The sequence below is a fragment of the Delphinapterus leucas genome, chromosome 8 (genome assembly GCF_059928025.1).
Source record: "Delphinapterus leucas isolate spDelLeu-1000000601 "Yukka" chromosome 8, BTC_Dleu_Yukka2, whole genome shotgun sequence".
In the NCBI taxonomy this organism is placed as follows: domain Eukaryota; kingdom Metazoa; phylum Chordata; class Mammalia; order Artiodactyla; family Monodontidae; genus Delphinapterus; species Delphinapterus leucas.
In genome coordinates this window covers 70405065-70432931 of record NC_143136.1, presented here as the reverse complement: position 1 = coordinate 70432931, position 27867 = coordinate 70405065, and the positions used below count along the sequence as shown (strand labels likewise).

The 27867-nt window shown below is 34.6% G+C and overlaps 1 protein-coding gene across 6 annotated transcripts in view; it reads left to right on the top strand.

Annotated features, from left to right (window-relative positions):
• PSMD14 (proteasome 26S subunit, non-ATPase 14) overlaps positions 1 to 27867 on the top strand; it is a 92355-nt gene that overhangs the window by 35926 nt on the left and 28562 nt on the right. For 4 of the 6 annotated variants that reach the window (XM_089916770.1, XM_089916771.1, XM_089916772.1 and 1 more), the window contains 5 exons: positions 15875 to 15946; positions 16172 to 16291; positions 18607 to 18677; positions 19670 to 19820; positions 27157 to 27239. In XM_089916770.1, the coding sequence (XP_089772896.1) occupies positions 15875 to 15946; positions 16172 to 16291; positions 18607 to 18677; positions 19670 to 19820; positions 27157 to 27239 (497 nt within the window). Of the gene's footprint in view, positions 1 to 8621; positions 14458 to 15874; positions 15947 to 16171; positions 16292 to 18606; positions 18678 to 19669; positions 19821 to 27156; positions 27240 to 27867 lie in introns of all 6 variants that reach the window. The other 2 variants (XM_089916773.1, XM_022569862.3) reach the window with 2 other exon arrangements.

The window sequence follows — 27867 nt, the reverse complement described above, 5'->3', positions numbered from 1 at the left end:
GCTTAGTGGCTCTAATAAGCTGGTCACAGTAGCATCCACTTAACCCTAAGCTCCTCTGATCAGTGATCCAACTAGTCTTGAACTCTGTCTTCTCTTCCAGGGATACCCATTGCTTGGATGTCAGGTAATCAGCTTTTTACAAATATTTGTTGAAAAAATATTTTATTTTGAGAACTGTATGTTAAAGAGAAATAGCCCTTGGCCTCAAGACTATAAGTCAGATATAATATTTGTAGAACTTCTATAAACCGAAGAGATACTACATATTACTATAAGCATTTTGTATGGAAAACACACCATCTTCTCTCTTGTCTTATAACTGTGTATTTCTTTTAAGCATGTCAGAGAACTCCAAACTGTTTGATTTATATTCTGAAGTGCTGGATATTTTTCATAAAAGGCAAAGTGTGGATAAGAAAAAAAATGACCTTTAAGAAAAGTCACGTCCTCAGTAAAACACCCATTGAAATGGAAGCAGTATTGACTCATGTTTGGCTTCTTAAGAATCCATGCTTCAGTCAGCCCATTTTATTTTTTAAAAAACTTTGACTGGTAATGTACAGGATGATTGCTGTTTCATGTCTTTGTGCCTTTAAATGTCAGTTTCTTTCCTTGCCACTCTCCTCTCTTTTTTTTTTTTTTTTTGCTTGGAAAAGTTATACATATTTTTCAGTTCTTAGTATAAGGGAGAACTGTATCAAATACATAGCTCTGACTTCTTTGCCCCCTATACATGCTTTTGTGGTGCTTTTATAGTTTTTCTTGCCTGCCTTCTGGTTTGTAAACATTTTGAGGACAGGGGCCTGTTTACCTTTGTATAACCAGTACATGGCAGTGGGCTCTCAGGTCTGTGGTTGTTGAGTGAATAAATAAAAGCATGCATTCTTTGTATATGTGTGTGTAACATTCCATACATGACTTTGCATACTATACTTTAAAAGATGAGCTACTTAGTGAATTATGAATGCTTCCCAAAATAACCAGTTTATTTGTGGCTGACTATATTTTACATGTTTTATAATTTAAATACATAAATAGTTGAACAGTATAAAAGGAGAAAGGGCCACCAGTGACTGTAAGAACTTTAAAGTCAAAGCCAATTGTAGGGTCTGTTGTGGAACAGTTCTGATGCCTTAATGTTCTGTTGTAGGACTTCAGAGGTTCTGCTTGATTCCGGGACCCTATTTCCAGTATAAAAGATAGCGTGTTTTAGCCACTCCTAAATGTTTGTAGTTAAAGCTTCTGAAGTTTGACTAATCGAACCTCTGTGGATGATGCTTCTTTATAACAGAGGTAGTTAAACACTGCTTGTTCCTCTCTCATTGCTGTGGGGCAGAGTGAAAGTCACCCAGAGTGGGAGACGGTAGGTCCTTGTTCTGTTAAGACAGATTTCACTAAAATGTCTGAAGTGGTTGGTGCTTATGGCATTTTTTACACACACACATACACACACATTTTCAAGTAGGTGAAAATGTTTCAAAGTGAATATCAAGGGTGGTCTTAAAGAGAAAGAAATATCACAGCTGGGCATTGTTCACTAGGCCGCCAGCGCCTATGTTATTTTGATCAGGTGTCTTTTTAACCAAGTAATGGTGTCATCTCCCCTTCTCCCCGACTGTTACCTTGCCTTACCCCACTGCCTGTTCCCCACTGAAATTTTTATATTCTCAAAATATTGGCTCCAGGGTGGCCACTTAGGTTTGCTGTATTGGAGGAGCTGAGTAAGCCTAGGGAAAAAAGTCAGTTTTCAGAGAGGAGGAACTGAGTTTGTCATAATTGGAATGCTTGAAAGAAGGAGACGAATGAAAAGGAGGAGGAAAAGAATAAAGAATAGGATGTAGGAATATAGCATGTATGATTTCCATTTTTTGACATCCTCAACCATTAAATTTTCCATTATTATCTAAGCCCTTGCTGATCAAGTTTTTAATAAGCGTATTGTTGGTTATAGTTACTTGAGAGCTCAGCTATGTTACAACAGTGGATGAAATTATGTCTCTGTTGTCATGCTGGTAATTTTTTTATTGATTTATCACAAGGCATAATTTTAAGCATTATAGATTTTCTAATGTTTAGTTCTTACTCTGATTTTTTTTTTTTGGCTGCGTTGGGTCTTTGTTGCCGTGCATGGGCTTTCTCTAGTTGTGGCAAGAGGGGGCTACTCTTCGTTGCAGTGCGCGGGCTTCTTATTGCGGTGGCTTCTCGTATTGCGGAGCACGGGCTCTAGGCGCGCAGGCTTCAGAAGTTGTGGCTCGTGGCTCTAGAGCGCAGACTCAGTAGTTGTGGCGCACAGGCTTAGTTGCTCCGTGACATGTGGGATCTTCCTGGACCAGGGCTTGAACCCGTGTCCCCTGCATTAGCAGGCAGATTCTTAACCACTGCGCCACCAGGGAAGTCCCCTGATAATATTTTTATTAAAGGAAATACTTCCAAGATTACTTAGCGATGAAAGATGTAGCATATGTATGTTAATTTTTTAAATTGTAATATTTAGAATGTTATTTATATAGTTGAGTTTTAAATATCTATAATGCTTATTATATGGGAATATTAGTATTTATAAATAAGGTATTTCAAAAGTAATGCATCATTATTTTAACATTTCTGTTCTTATTCTTCTTTCCTTCTTTTTGTCTCTTTTTTTTTTTTTTTTAAAGAATTAATGTGCCATCTGGAAACCTCTGAAATCATGCTATAAAAGGAATTTTGGCTTTTTGGCAACCAGTCATCAGGATATGCTGTGACTGTGCACCTTATCAGAATAATGAAACTTAATTAGAAAGGTGTTTATCTCATATATGTTCCAAAACATTTTCATAATGGGGATTCTTGTATGGACATTGTGGAAATAAAAAAATTATTACTACCCTATCCCAAGGTTAAGGTGGTTAAGTTATCATCATGAGATAGTCCTTGGATCTTAAACAGAAATGTGAATCAAAACCTATGTGGCTAAATGGTTCTGAGCTATTTTTAAACACTATATCCTATTTCTTTTTTCAGTGTTAAAATAAGAATACATTTAGTTTATATGTTTTTCAGAGGGGAGAGTTGCAGTATTACCATGCAATTAGCTTGCTCTGTTCTTCTCTTCTGGAATAATGTAGTCATTGGAACTGTCAGCCAAAGGACCTTTTTTTGGAACTTTTTTTTTTTAACTCTAAAAAGTAACAAGTTTTTAAAATTAACTGAGAGAAAACAGCTGAAAGCATGCATTGAAAGGGTTAAGTCGACATGAAAGAATTCATTTCCACTTTAATGACCTAGCCTTGCTGGGTTAGGACTATGGGGAACATGCTTCTGACTTGTACTCCTATTGCCAATTAACACCTCCTATAACAGGTTGCCTCAGCTAGTCATTGAAGCTCAGACAGTAGAAATAGTTTATATGCAGCTTGTTTTTCACACTAGTTGTTTAATACTCACAAAATTAAAGTATTAAAAGGTTGTTTCTTACCTTGCTGGGTAAGAGATAAACAATACAGTGATAGTTATTTGTGAATGTTTGAATTTGCTTATTTTCTGTTCAGGTTTTTTTTCCCCTTCAGGGGTTATTAACTGAGGAAACTGAAGGTGGTGGTTTCATCAGATTTTAAATTTTTTGACAGAATTTGTCGAGGGTTATGTTGCATGCCATAAATTAAGAATTATTTTCTGTCAGCTTTCCAATATATGTTTAGGTTTTATTTTGTTTTTAAAAATATAGTCACCTTCATTTGTTAATAAAACTTGCTTTCTCTTTGTTGAAAAATATTTTAACAGACCTCTAAAAATAATTCTATAATGCAGGACCAAATACCTTAAAACAGCCATTATAAAAATAAATAAGTCCAGGTAATATTTTAATCCTAGAACAACTTTTTAATAAATTTTGAAATGCTTTATGTCATTTCCTAAGGTAACTTTATATTTTTGGGTTTTTTTGGAGTGTTGCAGTTCAGTGATACTACTTATTTTACATTTCTTTTTAAGTGACACTTTGGTTCATGTTTAATCAGCAGGTACTTTAATAACATTATAAAATTGGCTAAATAATTGATACCAGTTCACACTAAGAGAAAGGTGGAGTAATATAACTAATAGTGTTAACATATTTGTTAAAAGGCCTGAGTAGGTAACACTTTGAGGCATTAGTTTTTATCCTGTTATAATGGCAAATGCCTTTTTTTTTTAACACTTAGTCAACAAGGGCTGCCCAAGTAAAAGTCACAGCCTTTTATGCTGGATCAGATTTTAACCTTCTAAATGGGGGGGGGAACCCACAAAAACACAAAAAAACAACTCATGTCTCATTTAATTTTACCACATTTAAAATTTGTGGGCCTGGATGATAATTTCTGTTTTACTAAATGTGACAGATAAAACTCATTGTACAGAGGTAAGTTTGATGGCCTTGTGGGGTCCCTAATAGGTATTATATCACTGGTTAGGTAGATTTTCATGTATGTATAAAGGTCAGTCACACTGCTTGTGCCTATGGCTCACCTATTTTACCCTGCAGTTCTGTTAGATAGCTAACTTATACTCTTAGTCAGTTTAAAGGTATGGATTCCCCCCTACCTCATTTTAAACAAACTTATTTTAAAGAGTTAGGCACTTACTTAAGTGATTTCAGAGTTGTGCCTGTAGGATTTGAGCATTGTGGATTTATATAGCAAAAGTAATTATTTCAGTTTCTTATTTGTATGAGGGGTATGTGCATTTTAGTTCCATGTTTTTTACAGAAATATATAACTAAATCATATTCTAATTTTCAAATTGTTACATTCATTTAAGTTTTAACAGTAGACTATAAAGTTGTAGAACATTCATATATTTCTTATTTTACTTATTTGTTGTCAGTGATGTGCGTGTGTGCTTTTCGTGAAATACAGACCAATTTTCTTTAGTTTTTTATTTTATTTTTTCTTTTGCGTAATACCACTTTAGTTATAAAAGTACCTTCAGTTATTCTCATAGTTGTTTTTAAAGAACCTTGGAGTTAAGTTACATCATGTTCAATACTCAAATAATTTGGTGTGCTGACATATGTACAACCATGATTTAATTGTTTGAATAAGGTGATATGTTTGTGAACTGTGCTTGCCTTACTATTTTTCTATCATTTGTATGCTGTGATTAAAAAAAAAAAGCCCCAAATGTTGTGTAACTTGTTTCCTACAGTATATTTTAATAAAAAGGCATATTTTTGTTTTCACAGTAGTGTACATACTATGTTATAAGTAAATTCAGTAGTGCCTTTTGGTCAGCCAAGCCCCCTGTGCCCATCTAGACTTCAGAAAATAAAGGGAGGCCCAGAAGTGTTCCCCGTTCTTAGTGGGCATACTAACTGCTTTTAGGTAGGAAGAGCATCCCAAGACTTATTTCCATTTTCTTTAGTAGGAAATGGCTCCAGGTGGAAGAGGATTCTAAAATTGTAAACAATGGAAAGGAACTAAGCTTCCAGAATAAAAGTATATTTGGGCATATGAAAAAGGGATGGTATGCTGTAGTGGAAAGGCCACATGGCTAGAAGTCAGAGACTGCATTTCAGTCCTGATGATCTGTGCCAATGTGTGTTTCGTCTGCCTTTCCATTTACATTATAAGCTTCTTGAAGCCTTCATTTAACCATACAGCTGTAGTACTAGGCACATGGTAAATACTTAAATATTATTTGGAGCCTGGGCTTGATCTCTGCCTCACATTTGAAAAATGATAAATTTTTTCAGAGCCTGAAAAAGAAAGTCCAGATTTTCTCTGAGAAGACCATGTGGACCTTTGAATGAATTGGAAAACTTCAGGTTAAACAAAGACAAACAGAATTTTTCCACTCCAGGATTTTTCTTAGAGCCTCTAATATTCTAACATACAACATAAATTTGGGGGGTAGGGTGGATATTCATTATATCCCAAACTTACTTAACTAGGAGTGAACTCTATGGATGGTATTTTCTTGAAACTCTTTCCCCAAAAATGAGTATTTTAAAAATCTCTGTCACACTGCAGAATAACAAAGAATTGATAAAACTTGGTGATATATTGACTATAAGGACTGAAGGAGAGTAAATGAAAATTTTGCCTAGGTTTCTAGTTTGAGACTCAAGATAATTATAAGTTGGGAAGGTTAGTTTGTAGAGAAACATGGTGAGTTTGATTTTTGAAGATGTTTAATTTGAGATGTCTCCCTTAGGAAATAATGTGATGATTGGTAGTATTACTAAGTGAGGAGGGAACCCTTAAAAAAATATCATCTGATTTAATTAGTCATCAGATACTTGAACCCCTCTGTAACATTTTCCCCAATATGAACCACTTATGTTTGCATAACTCCAGTTACAGGGGACTCATTGACTGGAGCTCTTCTTTAGATAGCTTGGACCAATACAAGATTTTTCTTATATTGAAGCCAAATTCAATCTCCCCATAGCTTCATTCCATTAGTCCATAGTTCTACAAGTTATATAGTCTAAATCAGTGGTTCTCAAATTTTAGCAAGCATCTGAATCACCTGGAGGGCTTTCTAAAAACCAAGATTTCTGGGCTCTGCCCCCAGAATTTCTGATTCAGTAGGAATGTGTGTTTATAACAAATTCCCAGGTGGTGCTGGTGCATCTGGTTTAGGGACTGCACTTTGAGAGCTATTAGTCTGAACTTTGTCTGACAGCTTTTCATATATTTGAAGACAGTTGTTTTGTATCTTGTCTTTTCCAAGCTTTATTAAGTTCTTTGGAATATTTCCTATATATCATGACTTTAAGTCACTTTTCCATACTTGGTAGCTCAGATTCTGAGAGTGAAGAACTCTGGAGTAGAATCCTTTACATACAGTCAGGAGCCAACCATAAAAAGACCTCATGGTTCAGTGCTCTAAAATACTTTGCACTGGTAAATGTTGAAACTTGTGTGGTGTCTTATAGGTTAGTTCCTAATTTACCTCTGTTTGTTATCATGGCCTTCAGGATGGGAGAGGTATCTGCCTCCATGTGAATGTACTTCACAGCCATACTCCTTTTTATTAGCTTTCTTTTTAAATTAAGGGAAGTTTCCTTCAATATTGTAAGTTAAAAATATTCAATATAGCAGCAGGCTAGGGTACTTTTTTTTTTTTTTTGGCGGTACGCGGGCCTCTCACTGTTGTGGCCTCTCCCATTGCGGAGCACAGGCTCCGGACACACAGGCTCAGCGGCCATGGCTCACGGGCCCAGCTGCTCCGCGGCATGTGGGATCCTCCCGGACCAGGGCACGAACCCGTGTCCCCTGCGTCGGCAGGCGGACTCTCAACCACTGCCCCACTAGGGAAGCCCAAGCTAGGGTACTTTTAACTTAAGGTAATATTGCTGATTAAGATGGCTAGAGTCATCTGAGATCTCAGAGAAAGGAGCTTTCAACAATATTTTTAAATTATTGGTTGTTATTTGTTCTTAGGTTTATCTGCATTATTAAAAGAACTATCATGAATATTGTGGTTCAAGCAAACATCACTGTTTATTTACTTAAATAATTTCTAGGAGTGCAAAAGCGGGTTAAAAAGTTTGTACAGTTGTAAGGCTCTTGATATACATTGCTCAGTTGCTTTTCTGATAGTTTGTACTAATTCACGTTTCCACCAGTAGTGCTGAGAGTGTCTCTTTTATCACACCCGCTCCAAAATTGGGCATTGTAAAGCTTGTTTGATAGGAAAACAACAGCAACAACAATGTCTTAATGTGTTAATTGGCATTTCTTAATTAAAGGAGGTCAACTAGTGAGGTTGAATATTTTTCATATTTATTTCATTATTTCTTATGTAATTAGTTGCTTTATATTCTTTGCCCATGTTTCCATTAAGATTTTAGTATTTCGTTAACTTGGGTATTGAGTTTTTGTCATAAATGGGGCAACTATTTTTTCAGGGTTTTTTTTTTTTTTCCTTTTAACTTTTTTAGTACAGGTATACCTCATTTTATTGAGCTTCACTTTATTGTGCTTTGCAGATAATTGTGTTTTACAAATTGAAGGTTTGTGGCAACCCTGCATCCAGCAAATCTGTTGGTGCCATTTTTCTAACAGCATTTGCTCACTTCGTGTCTCTGTGTCATGTTTTGGTAATTCTCAATATTTCAAACCCTCCACCAGCAGAAAGATTATGACTCACTGAAGGCTCAGATGATGGTTAGCATTTTTTTTAGCACTAAAGTATTTTTAAATTAAGGTATGCACATTGTTTTTTTAAACATAATGCTATTGCACAGTTAGTAGGCAACAGTATAGTGTAAACATAACTTTTATATGCACTGAGAGACCAAAAAATTCATGTGACTTTCATTATTGTAATATTCACTATATTGGAGCGGTCTGGAATTGAACTCATAGTATCTCCAAGGTATGCCTGTATTCAGAAATTTTAGATTATATTGTCAGCTTTATATATTTTTTTTGTTCAGTTGGGTTTGTAACTAGAATGTATTTCCTCGCCCAGGTCAAATTTATTTATTTATTTAGTTATACTGAAATATTATCCATTAGTAAACAGTAACTTTCCATACTCCCCTCCATGCAGCCCCTAGCAGCCATCATTATATTTTCTGTCTTTATGATTTTTGTTTGTTTGTTTGTTTTGTTTTGTTTTTTTTGCGGTACACGGGCCTCTCACTGCTGTAGCCTCTCCCGCCGCAGAGCACAGGCTCCGGATGTGCAGGCCCAGCGGCCACAGCCCGTGGGCCCAGCCGCTCCATGGCATGCGGGATCCTCCTGGACCGGGGCACGAACCCGCGTCCCCTGCATCGGCAGGCGGATTCTCAACCACTGCGCCACCAGGGAAGCCCAGTATTTGTCTTTTTTGATTGGCTATTTGACTTAGCATAGTGTCCTCAAGGTTCATCCATGTTGTAGCATATTGCAGAATTTCCTTCCTTTTTAAGACTGAATAATATTCCATTGTGTATGTGTATACCACATTTTGCTTATCCATTCATCCATTGGTGGACACTTGGGTTGCTTCTACTTTTTAGCTCTTGTGAGTAACGTTGCTGTGAACATTGGTGTACAGACATCTCTTTGAGAACCTGCTTTCATTTCGGGGGGTTATATACCCAGAAGTTGAATTGCCAGATCTTACAGTATTCAATTTTTAACTTTCTGAGAAACCACCATACTGTTTTTCACAGTGGCTGTACCATTTTATATTCCCACCGGCAGTGCATGAGGTTTTCCGTTTCTTCACATCCTTGCCAATACTTGTTTTCTGTTTTGTTTTGTTTTTTATTAGTAGCCATACTAATAGGTGTAAGGTGGTATCTCCTTGTAGTTTTGATTTGCATATCTCTAATGATTAGTGATGTTGAGCATCTTTTCATGTGCTTACTGCCCATTTATATATCTTCTTTGGAGAAATGTCTATTCAAATCCTTTGCCCATTTTTAAATCAGGTTTTTGGTTGTTTTAGGAGTTCGCTGTGTATTTTGGATATATAATTTGCAAATATTGTCTTGGCACCCTTGACACTCTTATTAAAAATCATTTGACCCATATATGCAAGGGTTTATTTCTGAGCTCTCTGTTCAGTTCCATTGGTCTATGTGTCTGTTTTTATGCCAATACCACATTGTTTTGATTACTGTAGCTTTGTAGTAATTTTGAAATCAGGAAGTCTGAGTCCTCCAGTTTTGTTCTTTTTCAAGATTGCTTGGCTGTTCAGGGTCCCTTGAGATTCCATATGAATTTTAGGATGGGTTTTCTATTTTTGCAAAAGTTGTTATTGAAATTTTGACAGAGATTGCTTTGAATCCATAGATCCCTTTGAGTAGTTTTGACATTTGAACAATATTAAGTCTTCCAGTCCATGAACATGAGATGTGTTTCCATTTATTTATGTCTTCTTTAATTTCTTGCAGCATTATTTTGTGGTTTTCATTGTATAAGACTTTCATCTTCTTGGTTAATTCCAAGTATTTTATTCTTTTTGATGCTATTGTAAATGAAATTATTTTTGTAATATCTTTTTCAGATTGTTCATTATTTGTATGTAGAATTGCATGGTTTTTTGAATGTTGCCTTTGTATCCTGCTACTTTACTGAATTCACTTATTAGATCTAATGTCCTTTTTGTGGATTCTTTAGGCTTTTCTTTTTTTTTGCGGTACGCAGGTCTCTCACTGTTGTGGCCTCTCCCGTTGCGGAGCACAGGCTCCAGACGCGCAGGCTCAGTGGCCATGGCTCATGGGCCCAGCCGCTCCGCAGCATTGGGATCTTCCCGGACTGGGGCACGAACCTGTGTCCCCTGCATCGGCAGGCGGACTCTCAACCATTGCGCCACCAGGGAAGCCCTAGACTTTTCTTTGTATAAGATCATATCATCTGCAAACAGAGATAATTTTCCTTTCTAACTTGAGTGCCTTTTATTTCTCTTTCTTGCCTAATTGCTCTGGCTAGAACTTCCGGTACTATGTTGGATAGATGTGGTGAAAGCAGGCATCCTTGCCTTGTTCCCCATCTTAGAGGAAATGCTTTCAGTCTTTCACCAACATGGGACATTATGTTCACTGTGGATGTTTCATCTATGGCTTTTATTATGTTGAGGTGGTTTTCTTCTATACCTAGTTTGTTGAGTGTTTTTTTCATGAAAGAGTGTTGAATTTTGTCAAATGCTTCTTCTGCATCAATTGAGATGATCATGTGGGGTTTTTTCCCCCTTCATTCTGTTGATGTGGTGTATTACAGCCAGTTTTTGTTTGTTGAACCATCATTGCATTGCAAGTTTTAATCCCACTCAGTCATGTGTATAGATAGTCCTTTGAATATGCTACTGAGTTCTGTTTGTTAGTATTTTGTAAGGATTTTTGCATCGATGTTCATAAGAGATACTGGTCTGTCTGTAGTTTTCTTTTCTTGTAGTGTCTTTGGTTTTGGTATCAGGGTAATGCTGGCTGGCCTCATAGAATGAATTAGGAGGTGTTCCCTTCACCAATATTTTTATCATGGTTTTGGTTATGATTTGATTTTTTTTTAATGTAAATCATTGATCTATCTGGGTAGTGATAATGTGACATGGAGAAACAAATTTAGTTTTAAATGTTTTCCATATTGAACAGTTAAAAAAGAAAAGATAAAGTAGAATATGTTCAATTCTATGGTAATAACTTTGAATCTAAATGAAACGAAACTTTCTGGAACAATATAATATTCCATCTAGTTTCAAGACAGGTAACCTGAATTTATTAATACCACTGCAGATGTTATAAAAATTAGCTCCAAAATCAGCGTCAGAGCCAAATGTTTCATTAGTGAACTTGTCCAAATTTAAATCTGAAGACATAGATAATTTAGTATATATACGTTTTATTACAACATAGAAAATGGGAAGTTGTAAAACTTTCCAATTCATTTTATACATCTAGCATAATGATATCAAAACCTGACAAATTTAACAGAAAAAAAGAAAATGTCAGGTCAGTCTCACTCATAATAATATATATAGTAATATAAATAAAAATTATATATAAATATATTTTAAATTTTAGTATAAAAATAGTAAATTAAACTTGAACAATTTATCCTGGAAAGGTGGTTTAATACTAGGAAATCTATTAATGTAACACATCACTGAAGAAAGACAAGGTAAGTAAAATATAGTGGCCATTGTGGCTTCTTTTGCAAAAAGAAATAGCTATGTCACTGACAAATCTCACCAATCCTTTTGTTTTGTTTTAATTATTATTTGTAAGCAGCATATACATGAATTTCCATTTTAAACTCATTATAGAAGGCCTTTAACAGGGGACTTTACCTCATTTATACCTCATTTATATTTTTTCATTTCATTTTCATTTCATATTTTTTATTGTCAGTGTTGTGTTAGCTTTTTCTTCTTCAGAGATTTGGTAAGGTGTATATTCAGTTTTAATGTTTATTGTGGTTACTTTAAATTTGTTCAGAAGACTCTCAAATCCATATTTCTGTAATAGTCTAAGTCAACACTTAAACAGATCTTTTTTCCCCTCCTATATGTCAAACAGAGAGTTTTGTATACTTCATTTCTCTCCATCGCCCTATATAGTTATTGGGTGAGATCTGTGGTTTTGAACTCTGGTTATTTATGTTATTTAGCTCTCTCTGTTTTTAACTGCTTTCAGTGGTCTTAACAAATTGTTTTGTATAATGGCTTTTCCATTTTTAATTTTCTATTTTTGATTTGTGGGGTCTCAACTGGATCATTTATTCAAAAAGTTCTTTGAAGGAAGATACATGGAATCATATTTTCTGAGCCCTTGTGTATATAGTAATATATTTGTGGGCCTTCAGACATTTTTTTTTTCATAGAGTGTAATGTTTTTGACTCCACAGGGTATCTCTCTTAAAAGTCTGAAACTTTGTTTCATTGTTTTCTGCCATTTAATGTTGCAAAGAAATACAAAGTCAACTGAGGTGCATTTTTTTCTTCAGGTTATGTAGTTTTTCTATTTGTATGGTTTTAGAAATTTTGCTTTATTCATGTAGTTAAGATTTACCTAAGACTTTACAATGTATATAACACTTTTCTTCATTGATTATTGCCTGACATTTAGTGATGCAAAAGTTGAATTGTTTTTCATTCAAGAAAGTTTTCTTCAGCTTTGTCTTATTGATGCTTTCCGTTTCTTATTTTATTCTTAGGATCAACTGTATTTCTTAGCTTACATCTCCTTCCTTTCTCCTCTAGTATTATATTTTTAATAGTTTTCATCTGTAACTTTTTTACTCTACATTCTAAGATATCTTCAAAAGTTTATGTTCTGTATCACTGAATTAAACTTGTCATAGTGTTATTTTTACCCTTGTTTACTCCAGTGTAACTTTAATTCTTAACTGTTTTTCATCTTTTCATCTTGGTCTATCTTCCAATGTTCTATTTCAAAGATAAGAAATCGTCTTGTATTCTGCTGGTGCCAAATAGTTTTCCAGAATTTTGTATATGATTCCTATTTTTAAATGACTTTCCTCTCTTTGAATTATCTGAATGCTATTCCTCAGGAGTGTTTGCTGAAAGGCAATGTATGTAAATTGTACATTGCTCCACAGTTTTCTCAACTCAGGTCATCTTTGATCTACAGCTGTACTGGCTCTTACATAACTGTTTTAGCTCAGTTTCCAAGATATTTAATGGGGTTTTCTTCATTGCCTGGTTGTGTGCTATTCTGAACAGGTGAGCATGATGATAGAAAAATGATAGCATCTGCTCCAGAAATCCTTAACACATGTTCCATAGACAGTGTTTTACATGGGTTACTCTTTTTTTTTTTTTTTTTCTTTAGGTTGCAGTTCACTGCTACAAACCCTTCTCTACTTCTTGTCAAGTTGTTTTCTGGGAAATTTATTCTAACTAGATCAAGAAACAGAGTAGTAATAGAGTGAGAAGGGTAACAGGAAATATCACTGGCTGCTGTCTCAAAAAGCAACAATAGAGAAGCCAGCTGCATGGTTTTCTGTTAGTATGTTTCTGAACCAGAAGAACATAGTGAGAGAGGAGCTAGTGATCTTTGTACTTGCTTGCATATGGCTTGTTCTCTCTCCCAGGGTAACTGGTGGGTATTTTCCCTTCCTGTTCCATTGGCTTGCACTACCTTAACTTGTTCATTCTTTTTTTCCAACCAATAATTAGTGAGTTCTGTGTGCCAGGCACTTTGCTAGGTACTGGATATATATAATGCTGAACAAAACAGTGTTTCTTCTTTCATTGATGGCAGAAATAGTTTTTGAACTTTGTCAGTAGTGCATTTTGGTGATGATGTGATGTTTTATTTCCCTATTCTTTTTTTTTTCTTAATAAGTATTTCCTGGCACATTGAGAAAGGCTGTATTAATAACTCTAGCCTAGATATCAGTTTTAACTTTTGTCATGGGCATTTTTTAAGTTGTTCTGAATTAGGAAATAACTTTTATGAATACAGTGTTCATTATCCTGACCTTAGGGTATTATTTCCCCAAAAACATCTTGTGACAACTAATTTACTATTTCTTCTCTTTTTTTCTTAAACTTTTTTAATTAGATGAATAAAATTATCATATCAACAAAATTATCTTGTTTTATGTGGTGACCTCAACAAATGTTTTGGCATGATAGCACTTTAGCTTACCTTAGAATTTTCGTATCTGTTTGAAAGGCAAGCAGTAAAGCTGCATTAGGTGATAACAATGAAGAATTCGTTTCTTTTTAAAATACGTTATCTGACATGTATTTTTTTTTTTGCGGTACGCGGGCCTCTCACTGTTGTGGCCTCTCCCGTTGCGGAGCAACAGGCTCCGGACGCGCAGGCTCAGCGGCCGTGGCTCACGGGCACAGCCGCTCCGCGGCATGTGGGATCTTCCCGGACCGGGGCACGAACCCGTGTCCCCTGCATCGGCAGGCGGACTCTCAACCACTGCGCCACCAGGGAAGCCCGTGACATGTATTTTTAAACATAAAATTTGAAGGATTGAAGGATTTTATTTTTCTCACCACTTTGTATATAAGGAAATAGAGGTAATTTTTGTATGTGATGCTTATATTTAGAGAAAACTTATTCTAGAACTTTTCATACTCAGTGCTTCCAGTAAGTATTATGAGCTTTTAAACAAAACAAAACATCACAGAATTTGGCATATAGACAAGAAGCACAAAGTACACACAGACCTATAAGTGTGAAATGTAATGAGGAAAGCAATTTTTTAATTTTAGTAATAAGCAAATCCATGAAAGCAAGATAGAATATTGACTTACAATTTAGATAGCTAACGTGTTCATTATGTAATTGTAATAGAGTTATTGTTGAGGAAAGGGAACTTTAAGCAAAACAGGACCTGGCAATTAAAAGTCACATCTCTCGGGCTTCCCTGGTGGCGCAGTGGTTGAGAGTCCGCCTGCCGATGCAGGGGACACGGGTTCGTGCCCCGGTCCGGGAGGATCCCGCATGCCGCGGAGCTGCTGGGCCCGTGAGCCATGGCCGCTGAGCCTGCGTGTCCGGAGCCTGTGCTCCGCAACGGGAGAGGCCACAGCAGTGAGAGGCCCGCGTACCGGGAAAAAAAAAAAAAAGTCACATCTCATTTTAGTTTCCCAGGACGGCTCAGTATTAAAAAACAAGAAGCTTTCCATGTGCACTGATTGGGGCAGAATTAAATTTATAAGATTGTAGTCATCTTGAGGGTAAGGACTATATCTAAATTACTTTGTGTGGCAGAATGTTACACTAAATAGTGGTTTGGTGATTTTGATAAAGAAGATAGAATCCTTAGGGGGAAACATAGTATCTTCTTAGGCTGTAATAAGATTAATAGTAATATTTGTTTTAAAGGTAGTTGTCAGGATTTGGAAGTATTTTCATGTTAGCTATACCAGTCTCAACCAGCTTGTTCACATCTGGGGCAGTTGTGTTAAATTTGATATTGTATAGGGGAGGGGAACAACTTCATCAGGTGAAGTGAAGAGCATGTTGTTCACAGCTCTTTCACCTAGGGATTAGAAGTCTTCTCCGCCCCTCACCCCCCGCCCCATACCTAAGTTTCTGCAGAGATCCCATAGCCCTAATCTACATGCTGTCTTTAGCTGAAAATCAGGCTCAGAGAATTTACTGTTCGTGTTGGTCCTTCAGTTAATCAGTTTACATTCACGTTGGGGTAAGAAACATAGCTAATTGGTGCATTATAGTTATTTTGTAGTGGAGGTAAATTAGCATCGCTGAAAGATTCAAGCATTCTGTCCATTGGACACTTACCTGAGTACTAAGTTTGATGTTTTCTACAGGTTTGATATTTACAAGCTTGTTTTGATTGTGTTGTAGCTGAATACTTAACATGTTTCCCCTAAACTCTTTTAAAACAATCATGTTTAAATAACTTGTAACTTTTAAATTTTAAACTCATAAGTTCTTTGTATTTATAATGATTTGTATGCTTGTTTCTAGGGCCCACCTACAGATGCTCCTGCAGTGGACACAGCAGAACAAGTCTATATCTCTTCCCTGGCACTGTTAAAAGTAAGTGTTGAATGGAGTTACTTGCTTCAGAGAGTTCAGCTACTTTCTCTCTTTTACTTCGGAATATTTTTCACGTTAACCCTCTCGCACATAAGCTGTTGTTTTAGGTGCATGTATAAAATAGAGTGTTTTATTTCCACTGAAACACAATTAAGTTATTAATTTAAAAGGGGGGTGGGTCCAAAGATCTCAAAGCTTTGTGTCTATATATCTTCCTCTTTACAGATGTTAAAACATGGTCGTGCTGGGGTTCCAATGGAAGTTATGGGTCTCATGCTTGGAGAATTTGTTGATGATTACACCGTCAGAGTGATTGACGTGTTTGCTATGCCACAGTCAGGAACAGTGAGTACTTTTTTGGTTGCCTGATGCAAGTAAACGTGTTTTTTTTCTCTTTTCTTTTCCTGTGTAAAATAACTCTCATCATATTGTAATTTTCTCTTTCTGATAGAAAAATTCATTATAAGATTAATGATAGAAATTTTTAGACTGTATTGAATCAAATCATTGATCTTTTAAATGCATTATGAATTCCTTGTAGATCCACAAATTGAGTGATGCTAACATTTAATCCCTTTACTTGTTCTTTCAGCTTTAACTAGCATAGTGTACTGGATTTATAAGTTAGTTACCTTAAAATAGTAGGATACTAGTTTGATTAGTTTGAACACTTGGTTCAAAAGATTTCAGAGACACTCTTTTTTTACGTGGGCCTCCCACTGTTGTGGCCTCTCCCGTTGCGGAGCACAGGCTCTGGACGCGCAGGCTCAGCGGCCATGGCTCACGGGCCCAGCCGCTCCGTGGCATGTGGGATCTTCCCGGACCAGGGCACGAACCGGCGTCCCCTGCATCGGCAGGCGGACTCTTAACCACTGCGCCACCAGGGAAGCCCCCAGAGACACACTTAATTAGAGTTTCAACTCACCTACATTATCTAGTCCTCATGTTTTGTTTTTATTGTTTTGAAATATCACCCTTTTTAAAATGTTCTGTGTATGGTGATAAATGACTCTTAAGCTTTTCCTATTCAAAATGTTAAGTTTAAAAAAAAAAACAAAAAACCATGACAAACTTTAGTTCTTTTTGCCTTTTTCGCATGGTAATTTGTTAATAGACGAACCATACTGCATACACATTTTGAAAGTCCTCTACTTTAATGCATTTAGAATGCATTGTTCTTTGTGGGAGTTTTTTGTTTTGTTTTGCTGTTTTGTTTAATGCATTGGACTTGTAGATTGGTATGTATTTAGATTTTTTTTTAATGGCCAAAAAACAATAACCATTTACTTACCTTCCAAAAAATAACACATATATCCTTCTCATCTACTTGCCTAAGAAAATATAATATGTATATTCGTCTGATGAATGTCCTTATGTGGATATCCATTGTAGTAAAGGGTTCTTAAGTTTTAATATCCTTTATTTCCTTGTACTACAAGTGCTTGTTTGACAATATAAAATAGAATATTTGATCCACATGTTCATTCTCTGTAGTAGAGTTGGAAAGTTTTTCTTCTAGCCCAAGAGTTAGCAGACTTTTTCTGTAAAGACATATATCTCTGTCTCATATTCTTGTTTTGTTTTTTTTTTAAACCACCCTTTAAAAATGTTAAAAAACATTCTTAGACTGTAGGCAGTAGATTGCATACCCCTGTTCTTGATGATGCACTCTCAATTAGAATTCAAAATACTGTTTATTTTGGTGGGAAGAAGTGCTTAGGTTAACTGGTTTGTTTAGGTAGATTAGACTTAAATTCCTGATGTTAGAGGAAGACCTTGAGGGAGCTATAATGGCAGTGATCTATCACTGGAGAGATACTATGAATGCCTTTAATTCTTCCATGTCCTAAAATTTTCTTTCGGTTGAACTAGCAAAATAATGCAGCATTTAAAAGACTTGGTTGCAGATTGCCTCTTGTGGGGAATATTTTGAGAATGCTGTTATATTTGAGGTAATATTCAAATGTATATATTTCCCTCCAATTGCCTAATCTACCAAGTAGTCCTAACTAAAGCACTGAACATCCTCCCCTCCCAACTCAGCCAACCAAAAAACAAATAAAAACAACTCTGGGAAACTATTAAATTATTTTCCTTCCTCAAGGTGTTTATATTACTGAGGAAAAAAAAACCGACTTGAACTGTTGATTATTATAATAGCACAATATTTGTGGAACTTCAGATGAGATGGAAGAGGCCTAGTGCTTATCAGTTATCAGAGGATGACGTTAGGAAGTATGCTTGCCTAGTCTGATCTAACCAAAAAATAGTTGGTTCACTTATTTGGTATTTCTGGTGTGTGTATATATACACACACACATTAGTCATGGCCATAAACTCTTGTAAAGGAGCCTAAAAACTATTTTAACTCAAAAAAAAAAAAACACAACTATCTTAACTCATTAGCTAACAGCAGTATGGTACTTGGCAATTTTTTTGTTTTCTTGGTACTTGGCAATTTAAAAAGTTTTATTGATGTGTGGTTTATAATTGAATGACATGAGTGGGTATCAAATATGGGTGTCAAAACCTATTAACTTATTTTGGTATCCCAAAATAATATACACAGGTTTTTAGGCAGTAGCTTTTTGTTCATTTATCTTATAATTTTTTTTCTCATTGTTATAGAAGCTAATCGTTTTGCTTTCTTTCTAAATCAGGGTGTCAGTGTGGAGGCAGTCGATCCAGTGTTCCAAGCCAAGATGTTGGATATGTTGAAGCAGACAGGAAGGTAAGTATTTCAAATGATCATATAATGGAATTATGGGAAATATTTTCAGAAATGTATCTCAGAATTTTACATGTTCGAGAATATCATTCTTAGGGGAAAAAAGCCACGTAATTAATGTAAAAGTATCACTGTCAGTGCTCTGCACCACCTATCTAGTATCTCTTTCCTCTAGAATCATAGAAATTTGCCAGTTAGGAAACTGCCTCATGTTAAAATTCTCAACTGTTACATAGTAAATTTGGACTGTAGCTTCCCACCGTTTAGCATATGGAGTTACTCTCTAGTCACTTATAATTGAAAGAGCTTGTATGTTCCAAAATTTGAGAGTTGCAGCTAAATAAAATTCTGAATATTTAATTATATTTGTAGTCATATTGAGTTTTAAAGACAGGGAAAGTACAATCCAAATAATTGTTCAAGTTTTTTACCCCAGATTAAATCTCTCAATAGTTGTCATTCTCTTGCTCAAATTCTTCTACTGTGGAAAAAACTTCAAAATTAATGTTAGCAAAAGGCTCAGCAGCTGAGCAGAACAGTGCAAATTGGTTTTTGACTGAGTTCCTAGTTCTACTGCTGGTTTAATTGATATTTAATCCTTTCACAACAGTGGATCCTGGTGTCCATTGTTAAAAATGTACTCTGCCTGGAAAATCCAACTCCCAGAGCTAAGGAGTTAAAGAGTAGATATTTACTTGAATGCTGAAAGGGTAAAAACTGGCTCTGAGAAAGTGTGGTAACAAGGTGAAAAACTGAAAGCCTTATCTACCACTGCTAATGTGCATCTCTTAATGATAGCACTCCTTTGTCACACTTTTTCATTTCCATGTTTTCTGGATAATATGGTGTATGATTTCAGTGTTTCTAATGGTGCTTTTTCACACCTGTGTGTTTTTCATGTCTTCTTAATTTATACCGTTAGTGTGTTGTTTCTTTTCTATCATAAATGTATTACTTATTCTGTTCTGAACGGCCGAATGCCCTCTTTGTTTCAGGCCTGAGATGGTTGTTGGTTGGTATCACAGTCACCCTGGCTTTGGTTGTTGGCTTTCTGGTGTGGATATCAACACTCAGCAGAGCTTTGAAGCCTTGTCGGAAAGAGCTGTGGCAGTGGTTGTGGATCCCATTCAGAGTGTAAAAGGAAAGGTAGAGTGGATTCTATCTTTATTAGCATCTCCTGCCACATTCTATTTACAGATACATCACATAAAAAATCTATTTTGTTTAAAGCATGATTCTTAATCACACAAAAATACCAACCAAACAAAAAACTGTACCAGTTAATAAATGTGTCTTGGTATTATTATTAGCAATTTACCTATTTAGAGATTTGTTTCCACTTTAATTAGTCTAATTATAAATGTTTATCTTTAATTTTTATTTCATAGATTTAGGAATGTTAATCATACTGAAAGCCTTCTATATACATTTTATTAATATTTTAATAAACATTGCTGTACCTTCTTTTATTTTAAAATGGTGAATTTGGGATTGGCACATTTAAAAAATCTAAAGAGCTCTGTTTGCAGACATTGTGCAGGACATATTCTGCAGTTGTAAGTTCCAAATATTTTAGACAGTGAAAACTTGACCCAAACACTTGGTATCAACCGTTTGCATTTTTGGAGTGAGGACACAGATGAATGATTAGATATGCTAAATGATTCTGAAAAGAGATTAACTTGCAAAGCATATTGGGTTATAGTTGTTCTTTGTTGAAATCTTTTGTTCATGTTTAGTTCTTTTTTCCTTCTTTTTTTTCTTTTTTTCTTTCTTTTTTTTTTTTTTTCTTTCTTTCTTTCTAGCCCCATATGCCATTTTCCTATTTCCTGCCTCATGACAGCAGGGAGCAGCTCTATTATCACCTTCACAGAGCTGTCTGCAAATGTGAGAGGCAATTCGATTTTGCTCAACCACAGGGAGAGTGGATTAGAAAAACTACAGAACGTACAGAAATTGGCTAGGTGGTTACTGCTTTAAAATACTGCTGAGGTGTCTTGTTTGAGCATGTACGTCCATTGTAGTGTAGAATAATTGCTAAAATACAATCACAATACATTTATGGAATCCTTTTTATGGAGCTTTTACAAATAATTTTTGGAGCACTTAAAAATACATATTAGCTTATCAGACCTGGAGTTTGATAGTATTGCAGATTACATTTACATCTGCTCACCAGCTCAGACAAACTATGGCTGTTTAAACATGGAGTTTTTATCTGTCATGAATTTGAACACTTTCTGACATTATATTATTGTGATGAATAAAAATTGAGGTCTTTTCTAAATCATGATCCTATTAGATGTGATTTAGCTTTTTAGAGGCAGAAACTAGCCACAAAAACAATAATAATAGAAACTGATAATACTAGGCAGTTCTGAATGGATAACTTCTGAGGCTTGCTATATAACTATATTTCAATTTATTTACTTTCTTTTTTACTAAGTGTATTGTTATTTAACTGATATAGATAAAAGGAGTTGAAAATCTTTGACATTTGTTAGTTTTATGAATTAAAGTACAGTATAATATTTAAGTTTAATTCTCTGATAATTAAGATACCTTATAAAAAAGTAACCCATAAGTAACTCATTTAAGTAATAATTATTATTTTAGAAATATAATAGAATTATCTGATTAAATTCCCATGCCACAATATATACTACTAATAATTGAAGCTTAATTTTAAACATAATTAGAATTCTGTTTTGTAGTTTTAGTGTGACTTTTTAGGATACTTAACTCATGTGATGGTGGCTGCTTTGAAAAGGAAAATATAAACTTAAATACAATGAAAGAAAGCAGTTTCAAAATAGAATGTAAATAAATGAATATGTGTTTTGGTTATCTTGTTTATAGTATTTTAAATGGCAGTTTTAGTTTCCAAACCTAGTTTAGGTATTATATAACTGTGGAGTTTGCATTGTTTGTTTCTAATTAACCATGATTCAAAGAATGCATTTCATTAAAAAATATACTTGTATCACATGACTCTGTTGTCATGTGGTAAAATGTAGTATTTAAAAATATGTATCAAAAATTACTTCAGGAAATTACATGTATCGCTGTCTAGTTTTATATGTCATGAAAAAAATTATTTGGAAAAAATTTAGTATAAGCATCTATCACTGATGATTCGCATCACTTGTTGTACCTAACGAGATTCATACAATTATATCACCTCAAATAAGGATCCATTTTTTTGTCAATAATGTAACTTCATTTATAAGGTGTCTGAATTTGGTTATAATTTATAGTTCTCTCAGTGTCTCAAACCTGAATTAAATTAAATGTTAGTAAGTCCATGGCCAGAGTGTTCTAGTTAAATCATTATACTTAAGAATATGAACTTAAAAGAAAATGAAGAATAACATAGGACTCTCCCTTCCCTTTCCCTGCACATGATTTATCAAAGTTGTCAAAATATTTAGCAAGGCAATGATTAGATCAAGAGTTAAATGACAATCTATATATAAAGGATTTAAGTGGGTGTCTGTTCTTTTAATACCCCTTTCCTGTATATTTTTATATTTTCATTTTTGTAAGTCCCAGTATTATCTCTGTTTTTTTGAGTGATTAGGTAAAAATGGATTCTTTCTTTGTAATCTCAATTGATTCAAACTGGTTGATTTCCTTTTATAGTGACTTGACTTTATCTTTATGGAATTATTGCTATGTGCCAGGTATTATGGCAATAATCATTTGAACTTGTCTCATTCTTTTTGATAATTCTGGAAATAGGTTCTATTATTCCATTTGTCAATGAAAGGGTATAAAAATTTAGGGTCAAAAAGATTACTTTGCCCCAAATCATACTATTATGTATTAAGCAGCAGAACAAGGATACAAATCTAGGTCTAAAATTTCAGAACTCAAGCTGTTCACTGGCTCTTTAATATTAGACAGTTATGAACAATGTAATTAGAATAACTCAGGAATGGAAAATGAGTACCAAAGTCATTGCAGGGCCTTTTCTTAATTTACGTGTGTAGATATCATTCCCTTCAACATAAGTCAAGAGGAAGGAGCTGCACAGTTTCTCAGAGTTCTCGAGAGTTCTGTGTACTATTTTTAGTAGATATTATATATTAATTGATTTTCTCATATAGTATTTTTCTATTAATTAAAAACAGTTTAGACAGACTCACATCTGTCAGCTTTTGTGACATCCCTAGGACCAAACATTGAGACCAACATAAAAAATAAAATGTACTATATGATAAAGAATCCATATCACTCTGTATATCACATAATCTTGGAAATGTTTAAAAATGATACAGGCGAAAAATCAATGATAATAACATTTGTAATTTAAATGGAGTGTAAGCTTATAGAAATCACCAGCGAGCTCCACTCAAAACTTACCAGTGAAATAGTTTTTAAGATTCTGTTTTAGTTTACTTGTAAAGAAAACACGTATTAAAATATTTTAAACTTCAGTTCTCAAGTGGTATGGTGGCAACCTCTTGCTTAATGTTTTGTTATCTTGTATATTCAGCCTACACCTGGACTTAATCCAGCAACAAATTTAGAAGTAAATTCAACTTGTAGTATGACTATACTTCTTCATTAGGGCAAAAAGAACAGTCACTTTGTGCAAAGTCATAAAACTAGCCTACAACCATGACAACTTTTGAGAACTAATTTTCTTGTCAGGATTCCTGTCAGTAAAATGTTTACATGTTACCTGCTAACTCCAAACAATCTTTGTGTCTGTTCTCTATTTTGAAAATACAATCACTAAAACCCCTTTATCTCAAATAAATCTTCACACTGGCTGGACTTTCTTGAAGATTTTTTATTTACTTTGATTGGAAATACTCAATGGGCTTCTGATAATGTGGTGTTTAGTTTCAGATCAACTCATCATCAGGTATTTCTTAAGTACAGCTGATATGCCTGTATGCTAATGATTTGGGGATACAAATTAAATAAAAAATGGTCTTAGTCTTTTTGAGAAGATAAGTCATATACATTTAGTGTCACTAGTGAGCCAGATAACGTTCTGCTAGTTATGTGCTGGTAATCCTACACTGCATACTGATATAATACAAATTATACTGGTACTGCTTTGTTTCTGTAACTAAGTATTAAATTGGTTGCTAGTGACAAATGATTCAACAAATACTTATTTAGAACCTTTTATGTGTCAGTATGCAATAAAGTAGTACTTGTATAGCAAACATAGTAAATGCAGATTAAAAGTAGGCAGAAATCAGTGTAGACTGCATAAAGTAAATGAAGTTTGGACTGAATTTTAAGGACATCACTCTGTTATTGTTGTCTTTTAATCAGCGTTTTACAGAAAAGGTAGGGCTCTGAAGAGTAACTACAAAATATAGGAGGAAAGAATTAGGGAATGTATGTTATAGGAGCTTACCTTTTATTTTCAGATATCTAGAAGGTCATGTCTTTTTCAAGGTAAGGGGGAAAATATTTTACTTATCCAAGAAATTTTGTATTCGAAAGTTTTAAGATGGTGACAATTTTAAACTACTCCACTAATAGTTTTGTTTTAGCATTTTCTTATTGCTATTAAAAATTATATACCATAAAGGCTGGGCATAAAGTAAAGAGCACAGGCTTTGGGATCAGGCCTGTATTAGAATCCAATTTTTATCTCTTCTTTATAGCATGACCTTGAGCAACTTACCTAATCTTGAGCTTCAGTTTTCTCATCTGTTAAACAGGGATTTTAGTAACTATCTCATAGTATTATATTATGAATATTATAAAGTGATATATGTAATCATTACAGTGCACATGCATATAGAAGGTGTGCAATAAATATCACTTTATTATTCTGAAGATTAAAATAATTGATACTTAACAGGAAAAACAACTAGCATATTTAAAAAAATAGAATGTGAGCATTTCTGAAAATGTTGTTAAGAACAAGTCTATAAATTAATTACTAACTTGCTCACTTTAGGAAGATGAAGGTAATAATTACAAAAGAAATGAAAACTTTCCCGTTTATATTTTGTACGTTCAGACTAATTTAGGAACACTCTTCTGATTCAGCTGATTTTTTTATTGAGCACTTACTGTTTTTCCAACATATTTCTCTGGGGCATGCTGATGAAAAAGAAAATGAATATATTACTTTAAAATTCTGGCCTTTGAAATGATGGTTGTGATTAAAACCATTTTGTGTTTCATTCACCTGTCTGTATGTTGTCTCTCTCACAAGATTGGAGCTTCGTTTAAGGGAGAAATGTTTCCATATCTTGGAATTGATGTAGTGTCTGCAAAAAGTAGTTTTTTTAAAATAAAAGTATATAAGGTAAAATCAGGAATGAATGTTTCAGTGGTCAGCTAGCTGTTACCAATTCAGACTTTTAGCATATAAGAAAACTGCAACTAATTTTGTGAGGTTAAGTAATTTGTATACATTAGCGGTGATCACTTATTAAATGAGTGAAACATGAGATTGACAAGGTCAGTGAGCCAGTTTGTTCATAGACATTAACCTTGATGAATCCGAGCCTTGTGTAATCAGAGTTAGAGTTCAAGTTTATCATGTCATTTGTCTTCCAAAGGTAGTGGAAGATATTTAGAATAGCTGTCATTCATAAGATTTTCTGTTGATCAGTATCCCATAAAGGTTAATTAGGGCTGAATAATTCTTATCTCAAATTGTATATATACACATACCTTTCCTTTGCCTGGTTTTTCAGACTGAAAGAGAAAAATAGAAAATAGGACACATAAAAATTCTATTTCCATTCCTAATATAGCTCTGTGAGCATACTCATCCAACTCTTGGAACAAGGTTAGTTACTATATTATCTTTTGTTTGTGTCCTGTTTTTTACTCCTAGTATCAATTTGAAGTTTTATAACACTCTTAGACAATCTGTGAGGATGTCTAAGAAAATATTTTAGGTGCTAATGTGCATGTACTATTCCTGATAGACTTAACAGTCTTAAATTATAACATTAATTTAGCTGATAAATCAGAAATTGTCAGCTAAGAATTTTAAAGCAATTTTATGTTTAAAATTCTAAGAAGCATAAATCTGATATAGAACTAACAGTTCTTAGTTTTGTTCTTTTAATTTAGAGCTTCTGTATTAGTAATATAATTTCTGAGCTAATATATTATTGTTTAGTAATTGCTATGCATTTGAGTGATAGACATCTGCTTCAAATTAGTTTGAATTCAGCTGTTTCTGTAAAGATATAGGAAAACCTTTAAAACAATGTCCCATTATCTATAAGAATATTATTTATTGACTCTTTTGCCTCTTGAATGCTTTTCTTTCCCCAATCTAACGATCCCTGGTCATTCATTCAACATTTATTGATCATTACTGTGTGCCAGGCATACAGTGGACACACAGGAGAGTAAGATCTACTCCCTGTCCTTAATGCCAGTGTTGTACTGGAAAATGGAAACTATGACTTTGTATAAAAGGCCTTTGCGTAGCTCGTGTATATTAATTGTTTAAGATCATATTCAAATGATTTGACATTAACCCTTGTTAATTGTGAGGATGTTTCTGGGCCTGGGACTTAGTTTTGGCGGATTTAGTCTGTTGTTATCACTAATTTCCTGAAGAGGGTAGAATTGATTGTGGTGGTGAATTTTCTTCTAAGTCATAGTTGATTATTATTCTAATAATCAGTAATTATTCTTAGACTAGTAGTAAGCTTTTCAGTAGATGCCCACTGCCACTTTTTACATGCCAAATAGCTTTTCTGTATGCAGTTTTTATTCCTAATTAAACACAAGTCAGTGCTTTGTGATGTTTGAGTGTTTCATGAATTCAAAACTGAGCGGTGGTAAGGAAATGGGAAGTATATATTTTGTAAAGCTAGTGATTAGATTTTTATAGATAATGAATTTGTGGGGGCATTCAGTGGTAAAACTTTATATAAAACGGTAACCAAAGGGACTTCACTGGCTGCCTAGAGGTTAAGACTCCGTGCTTCCACTGCAGGGGGTGTGGGTTAGATCCCTGGTCAGGGAACTAAGATCCCATATGCAGCGCAGTGTGGCCCAAAAAACCCCCCAAAAAACGTAACCAAAAATGCTTTCTTGGAGCTTTTCATTTTAATAGATATTTATTCTGCACCATATTAGGTGCCCCAGGTACTCTGCTGGGGAATGGATATTCAGTGGTGAATAAGACACAAACCTTGCTGTGAAGTAACTGAATCTAAGAGTGATCTTTTCTTGCATTTGTGTTAGGATAACTGTTACATCAAATAGCTTGGTGATGAAGAGTACTGGCTTTGGCATGCTGTGTATGTACAAATGATAGTGGTGTCACTTACCTGGTTGTCATCTCATTTAATGTATTCAAGTCCTCGGAACCTCAGTTTCCTTATCCATAAATTGAGAATATTAATACCTACCTCTTGATTGTTGAATATTAGACAATATAATTTCTATATGATATTTTAACAAGCCCAATAAAAATATGTAAAAGTGATAACATAGCAAAGTAATTGACCTTTGCATATTTTTCCCACAGAAAGGACTATATTTTTTGAGAGATGGCAGTCTGAAGGATATATTTGTATTTTTCTTTGAAGGTGATGTTAAAGCACAAGAAATGTATGTTAAGTCTTTTATTTCCCTTATCCCCTCCCTACTGCCTTTCTAACATGGGTGAGCCCTAGCCCTTAATCTCTAGAGCCTTTTATTCCTTTACTTTATGTGGAACTGTCAATAAGCATACCAACTGTGTTGCTTTCATTTGTCTACTAGAGGGGAATCTGAAGTCACTTGCTCATTTTATGTTGGCTGACAGAGTAGCCACCAGATAGGATTGGTACTCTTGAGTTGGTTATCTGACCAGTGACCCAGAGATGCTAGTATCTTGTAGCTCATTAATAGTCCCTGAAGAGTTCAGTTTTTAAGTTCACTGTTTATTCATCACCTATAATTCTAGAAATACCTATCATAGAGGAGTATCAAAATTTTAGGCATATTGTCATTTTTTTAAAGAGATAATATTCAGTATAGCTGTTACATTTTTTCTTTATTTTATTTAGGAATTTTCCTAGGGAAATATGTCTTTAAACGTCTCTCCCTAATTTCCTGTTGGTATTTTCATATGCCAAATGTCTGTGGATACCAAATTTATAATTCTGATTTGATTTTGAGGGTGGCTTTTTTCTAACTTTAACATTGTATTGCAGTAGCAGTATTCTGCTTAGTTTACTGGTCAGGTTGAGTGCTA